This window comes from Anticarsia gemmatalis, chromosome 25, assembly GCF_050436995.1.
Source record: "Anticarsia gemmatalis isolate Benzon Research Colony breed Stoneville strain chromosome 25, ilAntGemm2 primary, whole genome shotgun sequence".
Classification (NCBI taxonomy): Eukaryota; Metazoa; Arthropoda; class Insecta; order Lepidoptera; family Erebidae; genus Anticarsia; species Anticarsia gemmatalis.
The window spans coordinates 1393769-1414609 of NC_134769.1; the positions used below are offsets into that span (position 1 = coordinate 1393769).

The 20841-nt window shown below is 34.7% G+C and overlaps 1 protein-coding gene across 5 annotated transcripts in view; it reads left to right on the plus strand.

Moving 5' to 3' along the window:
* LOC142984039 (uncharacterized) overlaps nucleotides 1-20841 on the plus strand; it is a 98229-nt gene that overhangs the window by 2814 nt on the left and 74574 nt on the right. For 4 of the 5 annotated variants that reach the window (XM_076131355.1, XM_076131350.1, XM_076131356.1 and 1 more), the window contains exon 2: nucleotides 6819-6954. In XM_076131355.1, the coding sequence (XP_075987470.1) occupies nucleotides 6898-6954 (57 nt within the window). In that variant the 5' untranslated portion in view covers nucleotides 6819-6897. The remainder of the gene's footprint in view (nucleotides 1-6818; nucleotides 6955-20841) is intronic. The other variant, XM_076131351.1, reaches the window with a different exon arrangement.

Consider the following 20841-nt stretch of genomic DNA (forward strand, 5'->3'; position numbering starts at 1 on the left):
AAGTGTCTTGGTAAGACGTTATTTTTGTTTATTTTAAGGTTACCTTCTGCCTTCAGCCTTCCTGTGAGTATGGCTAGAACAACTTCCCGTGTCTGGAAACATAAGAACAAGTTTTACCAGAATATCATCAATAATAATAATATTTATTTTATTTAATGTTATGGCGAAATGTGTACCGCTCCTATAATTGTTTTTAATATCTTTGTTATTACTACATTTCTGGCAAATAAATGATTATGGTTATGATCAATTATCATCATCAGCCTAACCTTTCTTCCCACTATGTTGGAGTCGGCTTCCAGTCTTACCATACCAGATGCAGCTAAATACCAGTATTTTATATGGAGCGATTGCCTATCAGATCTCCACAAACCAGTTACCTGGGTCATAACAAGATACTTCTCGATAAAACTGATTACCAGAATCTCAATAATATAAGATGGTATTCTTTAAAGAAAGTAAGCTATGTTAATCATGGGTAAATGTTATTTTCTAATATGTAAGATTTTTTATAACAACCATGGTTGTTCTCTAGTCGAAATTTTCCTGTAACAAACAAACTTAATTAAAGTCCTAGAAGAATACGCTTTAAATTTTCTTTTTATATTGTACTAGCTGACCCGTGCAACTTCGCTTGCATCACTCAAGATAATCATAATTTTCCCCGTTTTTGTAACATTTTTCACTGTTACTCTGCTCCTATTAGTCGTAGCGTGATGATATATAGCCTATAGCCTTCCTCGATAAATGGGCTATCTAACACTGAAGAATTTTTCAAATTGGACCAGTAGTTCCCGAGATTAGCGCGTTCAAACAAACAAACAAACTCTTCAGCTTTATAATATTAAAGCTTTATAATATTAATATAGATCAGTAATTACGGAGCTTATTTCTACATCCAAACATTAATAGCTTATCCCTGCGATCTTGCTAGCTTTGAAATATTTCCTGTGGTAAATGGTACATTTTGTCTCCACAATATTCATCAAAATTTGTTCAGTAGTATTAGCGTGATTTAATAACAAATCATTCAAACATTTTCATTTAAGAGGTGGATTTGAAATACATAATATGTTTAAATGCAGTTTTTTATCAAGGTTCAAAGAACTTTTTCCCCATTTGCGTGTATTTTCCCAACATATTTCGACCAGGAATGCCTGGCTAACTACCCTTAAACACGTCGTATAATTGGACGGCTCAAATATTAGCCACATTCAGGACATTTCAGCACGTTTCCTTGTACAATTAGAGTATTAATGTTTAAACAAATATTATTTAGGTAGGATCTTATGGCTGAGTTGGATGGCCTGAAATCTTGCTGCTTCTTTTTGTATGCTTAAGAAGATGTGAGTATAAAATTTTGGCTTTTATTTGTAAATATTTTGTTTTTTTTATCTATTTAGCAGTTACAATATTGTCTTTCTTTGCAGAATTTTTTATTGGTCTTTTAAGTGTCTCACTGCTAAGAATTGGCCTTCTATTCCTGCTTCTAAATATCTCTGTTCTTTAATATTTTTTGCCAAGATGGACTTGCTAATAGAGCCAGATCTTTAAGTCAACAATTGGTATTCATACTTCGTAGAAAAATTATATACCTGCTTTCATGGTAGGTAGATGTCAAAATTTTAGATATACTTGCTCCTATAAACAAGTGAAAAGAAAATTAAGAGTAATAGTGGCTTATGTGAAAACTATGTACAATTTTACGATTTCCCAGAAATGATAAACCTTACATTCTGTTTTAAGCATAAATATAACATGAAAAGCTTTCTAGTAATATAACTACAATATCCTGTTTCGTATAACACATGGAAAAATCTTCAAAGCAAAGCCAAATAAATGTTTACCGGAGTATAAGTTTACAGAACATTAACTTCTATCAGAAACCTATATATTCCCCTTTTCATCGTTTTTGCTATAATTTAGAGACCGATATTTTTGTATCGGAAAGGACGTTAAAAATCCACAAATTGAAAACTTGTAACAATTTACTTTGCGGCATAATTCTTATGTACGGGATACGAATCTATCCTATGCATCATCACTAACATCGACATCCTACCTAAAGTTATTGTAAAAAAAATCATTACACATCAGACTACAACATTGTATCGCCTTGGAACAAGAGTTAGTCGTTTATAATTTAAAAAAATAGTCCGTGTGGAATACGCTAGGGGCGCTGACAACTTTCTCAATATCACCAATACTGACTACCATAAATCAGTGGTTCCCAACCAGTGGTCCGTGGAAGTCAAAATAAGGTCCGCGAATGATTTTAAAATTTATAATTTTCAGGATGATTATTACACTATAGTTTTAATATACTAACATAGTGGTCCCTGCTAACAAGAATACTATAAAAGTGGTCCCGGACTAAGAAAAGGTTGGAAACCTCTGACCATAAATGCATAAATGTTATAGTTTTAGTCTGTGCTGTCACGAGTCTGAAACTCACAACTTCTTCAAATGAACTAACTCATTCCTTCAAATCATTGAGTAGCACTTAGTCACTAACTTCAGTACTTCAATTGTCTACCACTATCGACTACCGACAACCGAACAGTCATCGAGAAATTTTGTATGAAAATCTGATCAGCGCCTCTGACGGGCGTCGTAGGAAATATTTTGGCAGTACATTCGAAATGTCAAAATTTCGATGGATAGCCGGTTGTCGGTAGTCGATAGTAGTAGAGAATTGAGCCACTGTTGCCAAGTGATTATACATATAGTTATACAATTAACGGTTGTACGGCTCCGAGGCGAGACGTGGTAGTTAATTAGGAGTGTACACGATATGTAGATCGTTGTTATGCTGGACTGATAGTGCTGTGGAGAGGAGAAAGTAAATACTATATTTAAAAGTACAGCAGAAATACGTTGGTAACCTAGGAGAGGGTTTTATATGCATAGACGGAGAACTATGGTTAAACTTTGGACTTTAAAAGATTTTTCTTTTGCTTTATATTCGTTCAACTTTAAAATAATCGCTGAAAAGTGATTATTAGAGGATAAAATGTATGTACATGTGGATTGGTCGAATAAAATTTGTCAATCCAGCAAATACATATCTAAAAGATCTGAAAGTAAAATATTGATGTCTAAAGTAAGCTAATGATATAAAGTAGTTAGTTTTCTATCATTAATTTACAGAAAATACTATTACAATAGTTCATTACTATTTCACATTAGATTTTACACTTGAAAACCTAACAAAATCAACTGCTTCTTTAAATAGAAGGCAATATTATACAAACACGTTTAGTTAGTCTATCCTTACAACTTCTAGACTCAAATCTTAAGCCAGTCTAAGCCGTGATAGGTCAACGGTATTCAGATTATCAATGCTCCACTTAAACAGGTCAATGACCTCATTGATCTTATTCAATAAAAAACTGTAAACATAATAGCTTAGACATTGTTGTCGCAAAAACTGGACTTGTGATGCTTTTTGTATTTATTTCTTTTGTTATGCCTGATTGTGCAGAAAGACAGGAAAATGTTTTAGACTAAATAGATAGATATTTCAGACTATGACTCTATGAAAAATCATATTTTATTATTGTTTATTTATTTTTTATTTCGATTTAACAATTACATATTTTGAAATCATATATTCGCAAAATCGCGCCCTAATCCCATTTGTCTTTAACAAACTTAAAAAATACTCATCTCCTTAAAAATCATAGAAAACTAAAAATACAGTACCTACAATTATATCAATTGTTTATTTGAATATCAGAAAATTAAAATAGCTTTAAGTCTTTTTTCTATTTTATTTTAAACCCATTACTGTCCCACTGCAGGGCAAGGTCTCTTCCCAAACGAGGGGGAGGTTAGGCGTTGAGGCCACCACGCTGGCCAGTAAGTTGTCGATAGATAATTGTAACTAATTTCAAAAAATAAAATGCTGATAAAAAAATTGCGTCGAATTATCATTAAAGAATATTTTTAAAACACTTGATTCTAAAGAAAATAATTGTTTTTCAATCCTTATCATTAATTTTATCAGCTTAGTTAGCCACTTATCAAAAACTTCGGACATAGATCGTTTTAGAAATATCTCAAGACCTTTAAACAACATCGCATCTTCACAATTCTTCTCCAGGCTACAATCGACAGTGGCCTGCAATTTGGCTTGGCTCCACAAAAACTAACACGTTCCCCAACTGTATCGATAAGATCTCGGACTTAAATGTAATGGACTCATAGCAGTTATGGCTTATAGCTTTATCATGATATTGAAGGTGATTTTAAGAGCCATTAGCAGTTATTTGGCTGTATGGTTCTTACGCTTGTTAGTGTTAAAGGTTAGTGTATTTTTAGGGTTATTTTTTGTTCAGTGTTTTAGATTTTGCCTCTAAAGGCTTTTGGTTATAAATGATTGCAAATAAAGTAGCTCTGTGGCTTTTTCTGACGAAAAAAAAATCTGTATGCCACATAAGTGTGTGAAAAAGGATTGTAATTCTAAGAATTATAGAGAACTATATGTACGTAACTTTTCATAGACAAGTCAGTACTGAAAAACAAATCTAATACCTATGTTATTACTACATTTATTGTAACTACTTACTAATGTCTTTCTTATATAAAAACAAATCCTAAACCCGGCACCTGAGTTTGAATCTTTAAAGTGCATAGCATCTTTGACCAGCCTATAACTAACACAGACTTCACGCAGTCAAACTACTACACTATCATCAGCATATTAATTCACCCATCCAAAACCAAACCTCACCCAACATTCCTTACTTACCTAAAACTTAATAAACAAGTACCTAAATTAATACACTTATCACATACTACCTAAGCTTCCATACATTATCGATTTAACTTGAAACTTGAAACTTAGCTAGCAGATTATCAACTAGATGTTAGTACTTGACACTTTATGCGTCGCAATTTAGGTTAATTGATATTAAATTTTGACGCTATTATTGCGCAGCTCGTATTGGAATAGTGTGTGTCTGTTTGTGTTGTGTGTGTATGTCGTTGTTTGTTATTTGCCGGTTGTTTATACCTCCAACCGCGGCACAGTGACTGTCCTAATTATAATCTTTGTACCAAGTTGTCGAGTAAGTTAGTCCCCAACCCGCAATTGGCCAGCGTAGTGGACTCGAGGCCTAACCCCTCCCTCATTACGGGAGGAGACCCTTGCCCAGCAGTGGGACATTGATGGGTTAAATTTATTATATGAAGTTGTCGAACTTTAGCACCATTATTATTATAACATCATATGCTACAATCCAAGACCTAAAACTTAAGCAATCCACTCCACAGTTAATCAACTATAATCCTACAACTTAGAAGACAGCCTTGAGTGCAAGGGTAGCGGTTGGCCGCCGTTGGTGACTCATGCAGTTGAAATAACACAGGATTGTTAATTTTAATCCAGATAAATCGTGCATGCTTCCCTCTACGAAGTTGTCAAACTATAGTACCAATATAATTACAACATCAAGTAATAACACTTAACTATGCTACAATCCAAGACCTAAAACTGAAGCTATCCCAGCAGTTAATCAACTACTAAATCTGGTTACTTAACAAAACATAAGGGGAAAGTTAGCCCATAACGAACACATAACTGACACATAACGAACACATAAAAGATAAGGAAGTTGTGTTGTTATCACATTGTTATAAAAGTTTTATACTTATGATAATATGTTGATACTTTTGCTAAGGAATTTTACAGTTTTGGTGAGGTAAAAGTTGTAGTATTTACCTTTTGAATATACAAACTATTCTAATACATACGCAAAAGTTTGTATGTTTGTTTGATACTCTTTCACGAAGAAACTACTTGACGGAGTTTAATAAAATTTGGTATAAGTACTGATAGCTTATAACCAGGATTAACAGATAAGATCCAGTTTACCCAAGGATTTATTTACACGCGAATGAAGTCGCGGGCAGGACCTAGTAATATACATATTGAGCAGATATATATTATTCATATAAGAGTATTCACAATTATAACCTATTAAAAATTGAAACATAGGCAATCAAAGCGTTGGTTAAAGGATCAATTTTATTTTTCAGAATAAGATATTGAAAATCTAATTTCAGATACTATAAAACTCTAGCAGAATAACAGAACCAACAAATTAACAAAATTGAAATGCTGTCCACATGCGATCAAGTTAAAAATTTAAATAAAAATCTTAAATAAACCTTACATGAAGTCATGGCGAGACGAACTGGCGTTTCGCCAACATTTTAAAAGAATTTTTTCAGCAAAAATTTCCTTCGTCGTCCTTTGATAGTTAGACGTTACTTGACACTAGAGGGCTCTGTGCTTAGCTTCAAACATGTCTGAAGATCGTTATCGTTGCCAGCTTCTCATGGTATATTAGTTTAGATTTTAGGAAATATTTTTGGAGAATTTTGAGCTAGTGCAGTCGTTTCTCCGGGTGTAGGTATTAGTTTTGTTTAAGTTATGGGACTCTGCAATAAAGAGCAATTAAAAAATATATATTGATATGAATAATATTGTTTGTTATTGACAAGTATATCTGCGTAAGCTTTTATTGTAGCTGCTATTTCTGTAACTGTAGCCGAGTACCTATCTAGAAATTTAAAGAGTAATCAGCGCCCCTATTTTGTTGCGTAGGAACTATATTTTGTCTCAATTAATTTAAATTATAATCCCCAACCCGCTGTAGACCAGCGTAGTGGACTCAAAGCCTAACCCCTCCCTTGTTTGGGAGGAGACCCTTACCTTGCAGTGCGGCAGTAATGCGTTTTATAAAGAAAATACGTTCCCTTCTCAATATTACTTGTCCTTTATAATAACAAGTACCTCCTGTTACTTCCAGCAGCGGATGCCCCATCAGCCCTTGAAGTCCAGGGCGTGAACCAGTGCCCGAGCTGTCAGCGGCCCAGAGGCGAGCCCAGATGATCGGATCATTCTGGAATCTGTGCCGAGCGTGCCCTTCCATGCCCGTCGATAAGGTAAGCATAGGATTAATAGGACCTATTTATGATGGGTGGTCTGAAATGGAGTGATTTCGCGCTTTGATAACTACTGCTACTGCGGTAAAATAAAATAAAAACTTAAAAGAAGAACCTTTCTGCAACTCGTCTACCTAATCATATCTAGCTCTACATAGAATGTCATAAAAAGCAAAAACATAAAATATACATATTTCGTAACGTTTCGTATAGGATAGTTGGGACGCTGAAATGCAAAAAAATACACAATAAAACAGCAAAATATGTTTCATTAATTTCCATTTAAGAGTCTAGACTTCCTCTGACAGTTATTAAACCCTAGCAGTTTCGAAAGCGTTTCCAAAAATCTATTTTCGTATCAAATATATGATTTTTTTTTTTATTAAAAAACATACAACTTCAATCTATTTGAACCAATTATTGTAAAACGCGGTAATATTCTTCCCTTACTCTGCTTACCCTAAAACCAATAACAAACACCACAACAGCACACCAAAGTCCCAAAAGTCCCTAAGTTGATAAGATTGTAACAGTAGTTAGCGGCGTGAACCCAATTAACGTTGAACTATGATCATTTGTCTGTACACCGCAGATTGTTGCTAACTATCTGCTTTCACTAACTTCGACAACTAAGCTTTTAAGCGAAATAAATCACTGACTACGTTATAGTATAGTAGTTTTTGTGTGACTTTGTATGTTTGTTTTTTGTTTGTAGGAAAAAAATATGACGATTTCAAATACTTATTAAAACTTATGAAATAAAGCATATTTGACTTTGACTTTGAATACACGTTAATAAAAAACTGGCCAAGTGCGAGTCGGACTCGCGCACGAAGGATTTCATACTATCATTTATAATGATGATGATGATAGCACCACGGCATCCAAATTTATCTGCAAATTCGTCAAGTAAAACATAATCTGCATGGCAAATTAATATATTAATGTAAAAACACATAATACTGTTTTTCAGAGTAACCAGAGATTAAGACTATCAAAACGCAAAAATCTAACGTCATGAAAAACATTTTCTATCCATTCAAGGCTTTACAGGCTCGCTACAGCTGCATTTCACAAAGCCTATTCATTTCAAAGCTAATAATTTATTCAGCTCTACATAAAGTGCAGGTTTTATACCATGATTTCTCCTGAGATCGGTGCCTCGGTATAATTTTATTAAAGCTATATTGATCGAGCCGAAATGCGGCTAATTTTTTATGACGTTGTATGGCTTCTGGCGAGACTTAGTTTAGGTTTAGTCTACAGTTTATCTTGTTATCGCAGTTTTGTAATAGTTGTTGCTAGGCCTCTTATTTATTATATAATATTCGTTGTTGATAGATACCGTGTCATAACCCAGGTAACTTGTGGGTAGGTTGTGGAGGTCAGATAGGCAGTCGCTCGGTTGCTAGGTTCTTTTTATATACTCAGGGTCCTCTGATTCCAAACTAAGCAGTGCAAGTGCTATAGTAACCAGATAGCTGACGAACAAACTTAAATACTTATACAGATAATTTTACAACTAGGTTTAGAACCGAATACTCGTGCTAATCACAAAAATCCTGGATGGGATTCGAACCCACTTCACGCGGCGCCACATTTCTTGCGGCCGGTGACCACGTTGACCAAGGCGTATTTTTTTCTTTACTCTTTTCTGTCCCACTGCGGGCAAGGCTCCCGAACGTCGGAAGGCTCACCATGCTGGCCAAGTGCGGGCTTAGGATCTTGCATACCATCAAGAAATGTATTTAAACGTAATTTATTTTGACATACACATTTTCTTATATTCAAAACAATTCTTAGAAGATCACATCAAGTTATATCGTGGTGTCACCGTATGGTGGACATTTTCTTATTGCGCCAGTCGGGCAGTCATTACGTTGAAATGACTGCATAGCAATCAATAGTACGATTACGAACTTTCGATACGATCAGGTCAGCTTCTTGTTGAATGATTGCTTCTATTTTCCATAAAAATAACTCTTTTCTTAATATACTGTACAGGCATTAATGACTGATTTTTCATACTTTTTTTGTAACGCACAGATTATTTACAAATACTTGAGTGTTTGTCACGTCATCTACGCGGAAACAGCTAAGCTGAATAAAAATAAAATTTGTCAGAATGATAATTATCGCAAGAAAGAATAAAAGCAATGCTGATTGTAAAAAGGTATGGGCAAAATTTATGTCTTTTCGACAAAAAATAAACTCTGGCGGTGGCATATTTTGCATTAAATTGCACAAACCGAAAACCTGCTTTTATTTAAGTCGATCAAAAATGTTTAAATGCGTTTATTCCTGTATAATATTAGATTTCCAACAAACTCCCTGGCTGTAGCACTTGCAGTAGGTAGTATTACTATTGAGTTATTCATAGCACTGAATAAATACAGCTACGTTCACTCTATGTATTAGTAACAAGCTTTTAACCGCAGCATCCGTTGCAGTAACGATTAGTTTCATGAGTTTACCTTCCGCGTTCAAAACATATCAAATTGACTTCACAACTTTATAGTTTGATAGTTTTACTAGTAATTTTGTAATGAGTTAGGTAGCTAGTTAACTTACTTCTTCTCTCTTATAGGTGCAATAAAACTGTGCTATTAACTGCACTTACGATTACTTCAGACTGCATCCATTGTGCAGTGGTTTAGGTCGCCACGCTGCTACCATTGCGTCGGGCGGTCGTGGTTTCGATTCCCACACGGGACAATTATTTGTGCGATCTACAAATAATTGTTTCGGGTTTAGAGTCGGGTTTCGAGTTTCAAGAGCAATTATATAGAACGGGAGTTGTCTCAAAAAAAAGGAACAATACATTCGTTTATATTGTAGTAGTTGATTCGTTTATCGACAAGATACATCTGCGAGACATAGATCAATATACAACCAGTTTATAATAAAATAAGAGTTTTAATAAAAGATTTTAATCTTTGAACTTCTAAAGAGATGTTTTATGTGATACTACTACAAATATCTGACTAAACATTCAATTCAGAAACGCTGGTCAAAAACCGCATTTCTAAATTAACAAGAGCTAGATTAGTTGCTATTTCTTTGTATTTCCATTATTTTCCCATCAAATTTCCCAACAGCAGATAAGGACAGTCTTCGTCATCTCAAAGATGTAGTTTACGTTAAAAATTGCCGAACTCGTCCGTTCATCTTGGCTGGAGGCCAATACGTCTAGCCGCTGCAATTACATTAGACTTATTCCATGTAAGGACTATGGTATTTACTTTAAAGTAGTGTGTTTATTATATGACGAGATGTATAGATGTGAATGAATTAGAACTTTGTGGCGATTGTAGCATGCAGTTGCTTTGGTCTTTGCTTACTTCCTAAAAAGGCGTGACTGATGATGTGTTTTCAGTTATGATACATGAGTATGACTACATGACCATTAGAAACGTTACTAAGAGATGCTCAGTTGGAGCTTTTTATGCTTAATTTTCATAGAATTAAACAAAAAATCTTGCAATGTTGGTATATTATTTCAACTTCCTCCTATGAATAGATATTTTACAAACGTAATGCTTGGGTACAAAAATTAAGGAATTGTGTGAAAAACCTCTATTTACTTCGTAACTTTCATTCAAAAAAAGCCTTTCTGAAATGTATTAGTCTTATTATATTTTAAAAGCAATACTGTTCGTCTATTTTAACAACTGTTGCAAGCAAAATTTCAAACAGAAGCCTAACCATCTTTAAACGGCGAAAAAACAACTTCCATTCGTACAAATGAAGTGTACACCAGTAAAACAAACAGTGTGATATAACAGTAATTATCTGTACTTCATCGTAACAACGGCTGCTTTGTTAGCCAGTGTTTCTCAATATTAAACTGTCTCGTCCCCGGGAGATCAGTTGGCAGGGTCACTGTTGCAATGTCGTTTATATGCAGTCGCTGTGTAACGGGTAGTTTGGGTTTTTTTATTTGAATAATGAAGAAGGTCTGTTTAATTTTTTTTTTGGTATGATGTTGCTGGAATTGGTGCTGTAGCGTATTTGCTTTTGTTTTATTATTTTTCTGTGTTGGACACACTTATAGAAGATTTGGATGGAAGGTTTACCTACATTGACATTGTAGTTTTTAACTTTAAATAAAGTGATAGTTTTGCTTGTGTTGGTATTATGTTGGTGAAATTGGTACTGCAGGGTATTTAATATTGTCTTTCTTTGTGTTTGGCTTACTTACGATTTACGAAAAATTTGCTACATTTACGGTACTAGTTGGAAAAGAGGAAGCAAGGACTTTGCCGTACAGTGTGATGGTACTTGTCGAAAATAATAATAATTTGCGTTTAGATATTAAAATCCTATATATGCCTGCAGATAATCGTGCACAGAGACACATACATACTATACTTATATTACTACGGTTAGTACTAATATTATGTATTAAAAATAATACTGTCTCTCAGTCTTTTGCAACTGTCGCGAGACAAAAAGCCAGTGTTTCTCAATATTAAACTGTCTTGTCCCCGGGAGATCAGTTGGCAGGGTTAATACTGCAGTGTCATTTATATGCAGTCGTTGTGATATTTCACTGACATTGTAGTTTTATATTCAGTGGGTTGGTCGGGTATTTTACTTTAAAATAAGGAGAGAATTTTGCTTGTTTTTTGGCATTATGTTGATTAAACTGGTAGTGTGCTTGCTTGTTTTATTATTTTGGGAGTTGTCCTTACTTACGTAATACTGGTATTCAGCTGTCTCTAGTGAGACCGGAAGCCGACTCTAACATAGTTGGAAGAAAGGCTAAGCTGACATAAACTCACTTACGTAAAGCTGTCTACACATAGATTTACACAGTGATGAATGAAAGGAGAGAAGGGAGGTCTTGGCCCGGCAGTGGGACAGTATACTCCGAAAATAATTATTTATGTATTTAGATATTATAATTCTATATGTGTCTACAGTACTTAAGTGGTGCAGAGATGTTTGAAACCGCATAAAAAAAGGGTGGCTTAACTAGGATCACTAGGATGACATTTAATATTTATAATTTGTAAGGTTCATACATTTTAATAACAAACATTGTTTTTGTTATCACTTATTGGTTTTAGCTATCTACTGGCACTTAATTACAGAGATTTATACTTGACTTCTTTTTTATTATGAACCAGGTGGCAAAAAACATACGAATACACAAAATTTCCTTGGTTTCAGCAATGCAAGGTGTAATATTTTTCCACATAAAACATGCCTCCACACCTGTTCGGAAAAAAAAATAACATGCACATTACTTCCGCCATTACAATGACAGAGGAAGCCTCCTTTTCCCACCCCTACTAACATCCCTCATATATTTATTATTTGTTCAGAAAACAATCATTTTACTGCAAATTAGCCAATCGTTTCATTGTAATAAAACTGCCATAAATTTTATGAATTCTGCGAAAATACAAAACAAATATGAAAGAGAGGTTTCAAGTATTTGTCTAGAAAAGTACTTCAAAATTTCGTTTCCTTTGCAAACTTTTTGAGATTTGGTCAAGAGACAAACTTATCGGTAGCTAAAAGTTATGAGTAGAGGCTAAGATATCATTCCTTTTTTCGAGTCCGACTCTGAAAAAGAGTTTTTTACAAACTCTCAAAATATGTTCTTTTGCGGAAAGGTCATCAAATTAAAACGTCAGCATCAAATTAAAACTACACTTAAACATGGTTATTTTAGAATTTTGATTATAGTGATTTTACCGTAACAAAATGCAGAAGACTACAAGCAAACCAAGATTCAAGAAAATTTCAATAAAGTTCCTAATCATTTAAGTTTTAAAGAGTAGACCGCAATATGTCTAATTACAAACACTTTGTAGTAAAATATAATTTAGTATGTCTTATTTCATGTAAACGTTAATTTTCACCTAATTTCTGAATAAAATAAACATCATTAACACAGAACTTCAGTATTACGCGGAAATACCGTAAAGAACAAATAAAAACTAAATTAAACTCGTATAAATAGTTTTATTTCAATGAATTAGGTACACGTCAACGATAGACGTGAAATTACTTCTATTTTATGAACTTAATACTTTATTTTTTTGCGCATTTCCTTCAAATACCGCAATGTGACGACTTATAGTCCCACAACTTAGTAGAGAGCCTTGTATATACAAGATTCGCGGCTGGCTGAGATATAGAAAATTTTGAATTAACAATATTTTTGTTCTGGCTTATGCAGTTGACAGTGGCCCGTTTGATATAGCTACTTTATTTTGGAAATACACAGAATCATTCATCCTACTATTTATATAAATGTAGGGGCGGGCGTTTCAATGTTTGTTAGGATGGTGTATTTCTCATCCCCTTTACAAAAAAACTACTGAATGGATTTAATGGTTGATACACAGATAGTTTATAACCTACACAAGCCTACCTAACACATAGAATACTTTTTACCACGGCAAATCCTTTCACGCGGACAAAAGTCACGCTATAGGCACTTTCAACACAGGAGCCGGCAGAAACTAGTTATGATTATAGTATATTGTCCAATGGCTCTAGACTAAGTTGTTGGACTACAGCTGTATTGATTGTGGTAAAATTTTTGCTTTTAGTTTTGTTCTTTGAAATCACACGAAACTCACAATACAAATGTAGGCCTTTGTTTCGAGTAGTCAGTATTTTAGTTTTTTTCATATTAGTTATTTCGGAGTTAGAGTGCGAATGAGAGCAGCTTTTTTGATATACATAAGAGATGTTGATTAAAGTGACGTACATACAGTTTTTTTGACGCTAAAGACTCATTTTGACCAAAAGAAAACAGTTTTTTTTATATTCTTGTTCGAACGAGCCAATATTATGTTGTCTTAATTCGAAGTTGAATTTCTTTCATTTACAGAAAGTTATGTACCTTTAGCATCTTAGAGACTATTTTTCAAGCAGAATTAAATATTTTTTTTTTATATATTTATTATTATATTTTCATTAATCTTGTGACTAAAAACCTTCAGGGAGCGTATCATCTGTATGCGGACGACTTGCAACTCTACTCGCAAGGAACAGTGGATTCTATAGCCTCAGTTGTCGCCACGTTAAATAACGACCTCGAGCATGTCAAGTGTTGGTCGATGAAATTCGGCTTGGCTGTTAATCCTACCAAATGCCAGGCTATAGTTGTAGGAAGTATTCGTAGCATTAGTAGGTTAGATCATATGCAGGTACCACCAGTTGTATTTAATGGCTCTACCATAGAACTGACCCCTACCGTAAAAGATCTTGGCCTGTACTTGGACTCAACTTTAAGCTGGAGAGCCCAAGTTTCTAATGTTTGTAAAAGGGTTACTGGCATACTGAGGGCTCTTTATCGTCTTAAGAACTTTTTACCTTCTAGGACTAAAGCTATGCTTGTGCAGACCTTAATCTTCCCTCTGATCGACTATGGTGATGTGTGTTACTTTGACCTGAATGCAGATCTCCTCAACAAACTAGACCGTCTTCTTAACAACTGCATTCGATTCATCTTCAACCTCCGCAAGTATGATCATATATCTACTTATCGCTCCCAACTTAGGTGGCTGCCTATTCGTGAGCGTCGTCACTTACGTGCACTCACGACTCTCTTCTCTTTTCTCTCTTCTTCTACTCCCCCAGCCTACCTAACTCCCTACTTTCAATATCTGTGCGACAATCACAACCGTAACCTCCGTTCCTCAAACAATCTTCTTCTTCTATGTCCATCTCACACTTCTGGGTTTGTCAACTCTTCCTTTCCTGTCCAATCGGTTTTATTATGGAATGCGCTCCCTCTTGAAATCAGGATGTCCACTAACCGTCATACGTTTAAGATCAAAGTGCGGAATCTCTTGTTAAAACAAGTAGCAGAATCGTCACACTCGTCTTAGTTTTTATTTATGTATATTTATTATTCATAATGTATATATATTGTATAATTCAGTATATAGTTTATTTTATTATTTATTTATGTATATGGGTATATATATGTATTTAATATTTCTTATTTGTTAATCATTATGTCTGTATAAACCTATCTATATTTAAGTACACGTACATACATGACCTTATTTTTATTTATTGGTAAACCTGGTTCTTAACGTCCTTTATTTTTATTTTTTTAAACACCTACTTCTTTCAATCTCTGCATCACCCTAAGGTAGACTGGTAGATAATGCCTTTGGCATTAAGTCCGCCTATATACACATGTATATGAAGTTTAAAATAAATAAATAAATAAATAAATATCAGTGAAACCATGTTTTCAGTCAGGTATATAATAAGGGTCAATAAATAGCTCAAGCACTCCCAGGTAATTTATAACCGTCGCACAGGTCTAAATTACTTCCTGCGAATATAATATAATACCTTACCCTTTTACAACACATAATACCACAAAAACAATGACTTACCCATATAACTCACACAAATTCATCCTGACAGTTGCTCCGAATAAAGTATATCAATCCTAACTCAGAATGATTTTCTTTTTTGTCTGTAAGAGCTAAGGCTGTTTACAGATGAGGCTTACAACCGAAGGCAGAAACATCAAGCAATTTTCAATGACGATTATAAGTATATCTGTCGCTATTATACATGTCAAAGCGATAACGATAGCATGAAACTTAATAGTTGCTAAAAGTGGACGGACGCTCTAGTATTAGGTTGTGTAAAAAGTCTTTTCGCATTATAGTATGTATGAACTTGTAATAAAATCTCTGTGGCTTCACATCACAAATGAGTACACGGTTCATTAGGTTTCTTTCAATGAGCTCTCGAGGTACCCAAATATCGAGCTTTTTTGTGTAGAGAAAAGATTTTATTACAAGTTCATACATACTGTAATGCGAAAAAACTTTTTTCCCGACCTAATATTTAACGAGAACACGTAATAAGAGCTACTTTTACATCGCTATTACTTTTCTCTCTGATAAGTTATGACTGCTGCGCCGTTCCAATCCAGGGTTGTACCATAAATTGACTTCTGAGGTTTTCTGGCAAGAAATGCTTAAAGAATTGTCCAGAGTTATGAAATTGAGATTGTACGTGCCTCGGTGAGCATGTAAAGCCGTCGGTCCTGCGCTTGACTTGTCACCAGTGGTGTCGGTTGTCCGTCCTATAGGGCTATAACAGTGCTACACAATTTTCAAGACCCAAGAAGAAAATGGCTGCCGAAGCAAAATATTGACTAGGAGTAACAGTATTATTTCCTTAATTTAAGGAGCTTATTTCACAGTGTTCTTAAAGCAACATTCTGTGAATCTCATATGTCGTCGTTAGCATGCACTTTCAACCAATTTCGTTCAGTCGACCGAAGACTGTTCTCGCTCAAAGGCCTTTGTCTCGGTTCAACGACTGTTACCTTAACTAGCAATATCCGAGATCTTTCTCATGTTATGAAACACAAAGACAGTTAGGTCCTTTTGTATGTCTCTCTATGTGTCTTAGTCCGATGATAGGCTAGTCCCTCTTATATTACAGAACGAGATTTGTATCTATATCTATACGTAACCTATTATACTCGAAGGTGCTGGCAGAGCTGCATTAAGACAGTCTCAGAAGGCAAGCTTTGCTATTTAACAGACCATTTCCAAACTCCAGTAATACATACATACATGAAATCACGCCTTCTTCTTAAAGGGGTATTTAATAAGTTAAATTAGAAAATAGCACATTGCACGACCCGGGAATAGACCCGAGACCGTGATTGGATGCACTACCGCCCAGACCTCTGTGGCAGTCATACCTACGAATAAATAATTTAAAAATTATTTCGAATCTGACATATGGATTGGTGCAAATGATGTTGATTTGCCCCTAAATTCTGAGTAACGCATGAAAAAAGCCGTAGATAATTTGATACGGCCTGAAAATACGCCTAATCAGTAAACAGCCTTAAGCGAAGATAAGAAACACGATACTCTGACGAAGGCTGAAACATAAACTGAAATAATGATAAGGAAGAGCTTTTGTCCAAAAAATTGTATAACAAAAAAGGATTTTTACGCATAATTTGTGTTACAGATCTTGTAAAAAGATTTGTTTATAGAATAATAACTCGATATTTTTTTGTAGAATGTGTTTTTTTATAAAGATTTCATTTAAAAGTTTATTCAAATACTTTATTACTATTCCATAGTGTGCTTTATGATACAAATAGTGATGCCTGGGCTCAGGGTATCTCCTTGGGGGTAGAATTGATCAAAATCCTGCCACATTTCATGTGCATTTCATTCCACCTGCATGCCAAATTTCAGGCCGATCCGTCCAGTGGTTTGGGCTGTGCGTTGATAGATCACTGTGTCAATCAGTCATCTTTGAGTTTGACCACTGAAATAATGTCATGTATTTCAACTACATAATCCCATATTTAAACTGGCCTCTTTTTAATAAAAACCTAACCCGAGCATTATGAAAAATGACGTCAATCAAGCCATGACCTCGAGGGGTATTTCAATTAAACTAAACAAAGAAACTTCCCTATTGTTGAGGACCGCTGGACGGTGTAGGAAAATATTGCTTTTTATACATTGTGTTAGAATATTGCAGGCTTTTGATTATTAGTATGATGAAGGGTTAAAGCCGTTAAGTCGTATTATTATTTATTGAGACATTTACGAACTAACTACAAATGTTAATGTAGGAGGTGCAGTGGTTAAGGCAGTTGGGGTTCGATTCCTACAAGGAAATGATATCCTCTTTTTTTAGTAAACTCCCGTACTATGAATTGCGCACTATTGTGTCGTGGGGACTTTTACCAACATACAAGTAACGGACACAAAGTACAACCAGACCCGAAACAATGATTTGTGGATCGCAAAAATAATTGTTTCGTGTGGGAATCGAACTCACGACCCGACTCAATTCTAGCGACGTGGCGGCCTTAACCACAGCACCACGGATGTTATTATGATTCTTATAGTCTCTACTGTGAAGGAATTTTCTTACAAAAAACAATACAATACTTTTAGTTAAGGATTTAAAAGAGAAACTAAATGCAAACAGCTTTTGTTCCCATTTCCTTTAAAACCCTTCTACAACAATTCTTCAGTAAAAACCTAGTTCTCAAGAAACCCTTCAAACAATGCAAATAAACTATTTGTATTCTTGCAAGAAAACGCTTGGAGAGCAAGAAAACTTACAGCATTGTGACGTCATAGGCTGCCAGTAATGTTCTATTGTCAAGTCAAGAGATAAAAACAATGAGACGCCATTATTTGCAACTGTAGGCAATATTTTCTTTTACGAAGACTTATTTTATATCTTTTTCTGAGGTTATAATGTAACAGTTTATTGGGCTGGACTGTTATTTGATTTGTCACATGACTATTTGTTTTTATTGGACAAGACACTGATATTTTTTCGTTATTACTTATTTTAGAAAATGTCTTTAAATTTGATTGGACTGTGTCGCCATCTACCGACCACAATGAGAAGCTCAAACTTTAACATTATATTTTTAGTAACTAAATAAATTGTCCTTTTGTTATCTTATTCATTATAGAGAGTTTGTTTATTCACTGTCTGAATCTGAACACTTACAGACAGACGCTAACCAACTTATAGGTTATTTCAGATACCTAGAAAAAAGTACGTTTTAAGCACCCCAATTACTATTATAGGTACCTTTAGCATTAATAAACGTATTTCTCTACAACAAAAATTGTTTAAAGAGATACAAATCTTTCTTTCTTTAACATAAAGTTAACAAAAATCTACTGTATCCATTCCACAATAAAAAGAAGAATTGAATAGAACCTAACTAACGTCAAGAGCTGAGGTCATCGCCCCCGCATTATGTATGCACAACAGCAAAACTTTAAATCTAATATATTAGACAAGTTCCAACGTAAATTGTGCCAAGCTTTTCCTTCGATACTATGTAATAGACTTAAAAGTTCGTCTTATTTTTGTTATTTTACTTTTGTAAGCACATTTTGAGATCTTTCGTCCCCTTGCGTGCTTGGATTTAAGACGTACGTACGTATATCTATGTACAATAAAAAACTATGTAAAAATAAAAACCTAGGTAAAAATAAAAAACTATGTAAAAAAACTATGAGTTAAACTTCAATGTATGTCCGCTAGGTGGCAGTAGGCTTGCCAAAAAGTACATGTTTTGTTTCAATTTATTTTCGATATAGAAATACAGACATAAATTGCTGTGAAATGCGCTCTATCATTTATCAAAACACCAAGACATGTATGTATTATGTTTGTATTTTTAATGACTGAAAAGGACACATTAAAAGTCGGTCCCGGTTGTTGTCTATTAAGATAACAGTCGTTTAGCCACGTCAGGGCGGCTTGAACGACTTTGACACTAGGTTGGCCACTAACCATACGATGAGAGAGAGAGATGACTGAAACATATTCTAAAATCATAGATTCGCTACTAGGTAATACATTCATTTAAAACGCAAATATACGTTATGCCTATTTTCCTTCTTACAAGAAGCCAAATCCATATTTATTCCTCTTCATTTCCCACATAATCCCGATCAAAAAAGCAATTCAACACGTTAAAAGAGACCGGCAAAAAAATCTAATATAACCTCACTTCTCGCAATTTTCCCGCTCTTTCATAATGGCGGATTGGAACCGCGCCTCGGGACGTGATTGGTCGATTTTGCCGCGCCGGTGCGCTGCGGCGTTGCTATTGGTCGATTACGCGGGGCATTGACCTCGGGTGCGAAATTTTACCTTGAACTTTTGAACTGTATGTCAGAAGGTTTCGTTGAAACAATTTTGTTCGGTTGGCTTTGATGAGTGAGTCATTCAGTCTAAGTGCTTCGAGCACGCTGAAAGGTTTGACTTACTGATGTAAAAATGGACTGTTTTAACTTGAATAAATTAAGTTGAGGACTAATCTAAATCTAAAACTTTTAAAATATCGGTTTATTTCACTTAACAAGAATAACCTTTTATAAAATTGGTATGAATTTTGCTCGTCACTTCTACCCAGACGTCGCACTGTCTTAAGTCCGAAATCCACAAGAAAGAAGTATTCTTATACCTAATTCAGTCTTTAATTTTGTATATCATAGATTTTACCTAGGTAACTGGGCTGTGAAGGTCAGCTAGGCAGTCGCTCCATGTAAAATACTGATGTTCAGCTGCATCCGGTGAGACTGGCAGCCGAATCCAAGAGAGATCCATCCAATCCATAGTTTGGAAGAAAGGTGGAAGAATGGATTTTATTAAGTACCTAACTATATATAGTCTTCTGAAACATAATATTAATTCATTTACCACGCATTTTAGACAAATTAAGAAACAACACAAGTCCATCTTTAAAAAAAAGTACTATAATATTTTAATCCATCGTTCTCACCAACTTATACCTAATCTCAAGTGACTGAACCGCGAATTTCCTTTGCCTTTCTCAAGATATAAATGCGGGGCCGGCTTGACACTCGGGATCGCTCGGCTTTCATCGTGAACGTTCGTATTAATGGAGAGGTCCACAAAAGAAATCACAATGGACGTCTTCAGATAGAAAAGGAATTGATTTTTACTTGTCAAGATATGGATAAAACTTTTTATCCTCTTATGAACGATTTTACTTATCAAAGCTGTGATTGGTTAAGTAGGCGAATTTACATTTCAGTATTTTTTCATATTAATTTATAACCATTTTTGTTTCGGGCAACATTTAGGGCGAATTTCACGGCTTATGCCTGGTTTCCGAGTAAATTTATCCGTAGTTTATCTATTCAATAGCGTTTTTTTTTCATATGAGTTTAAACGCTATTGGGTAAATAAACAACCGCTAAATGTACCTCAAAAACCGGGGGTTAGTGTCAGATAGCATTTCTGATAAAGTAAGAGCTAGTGTATGAAACAGTCAGTGTAGATATTAAACGTGTTACTAAAACTGATATTTAGCCATGAGTAATGATCCTGCCTGATCCTGGTCAT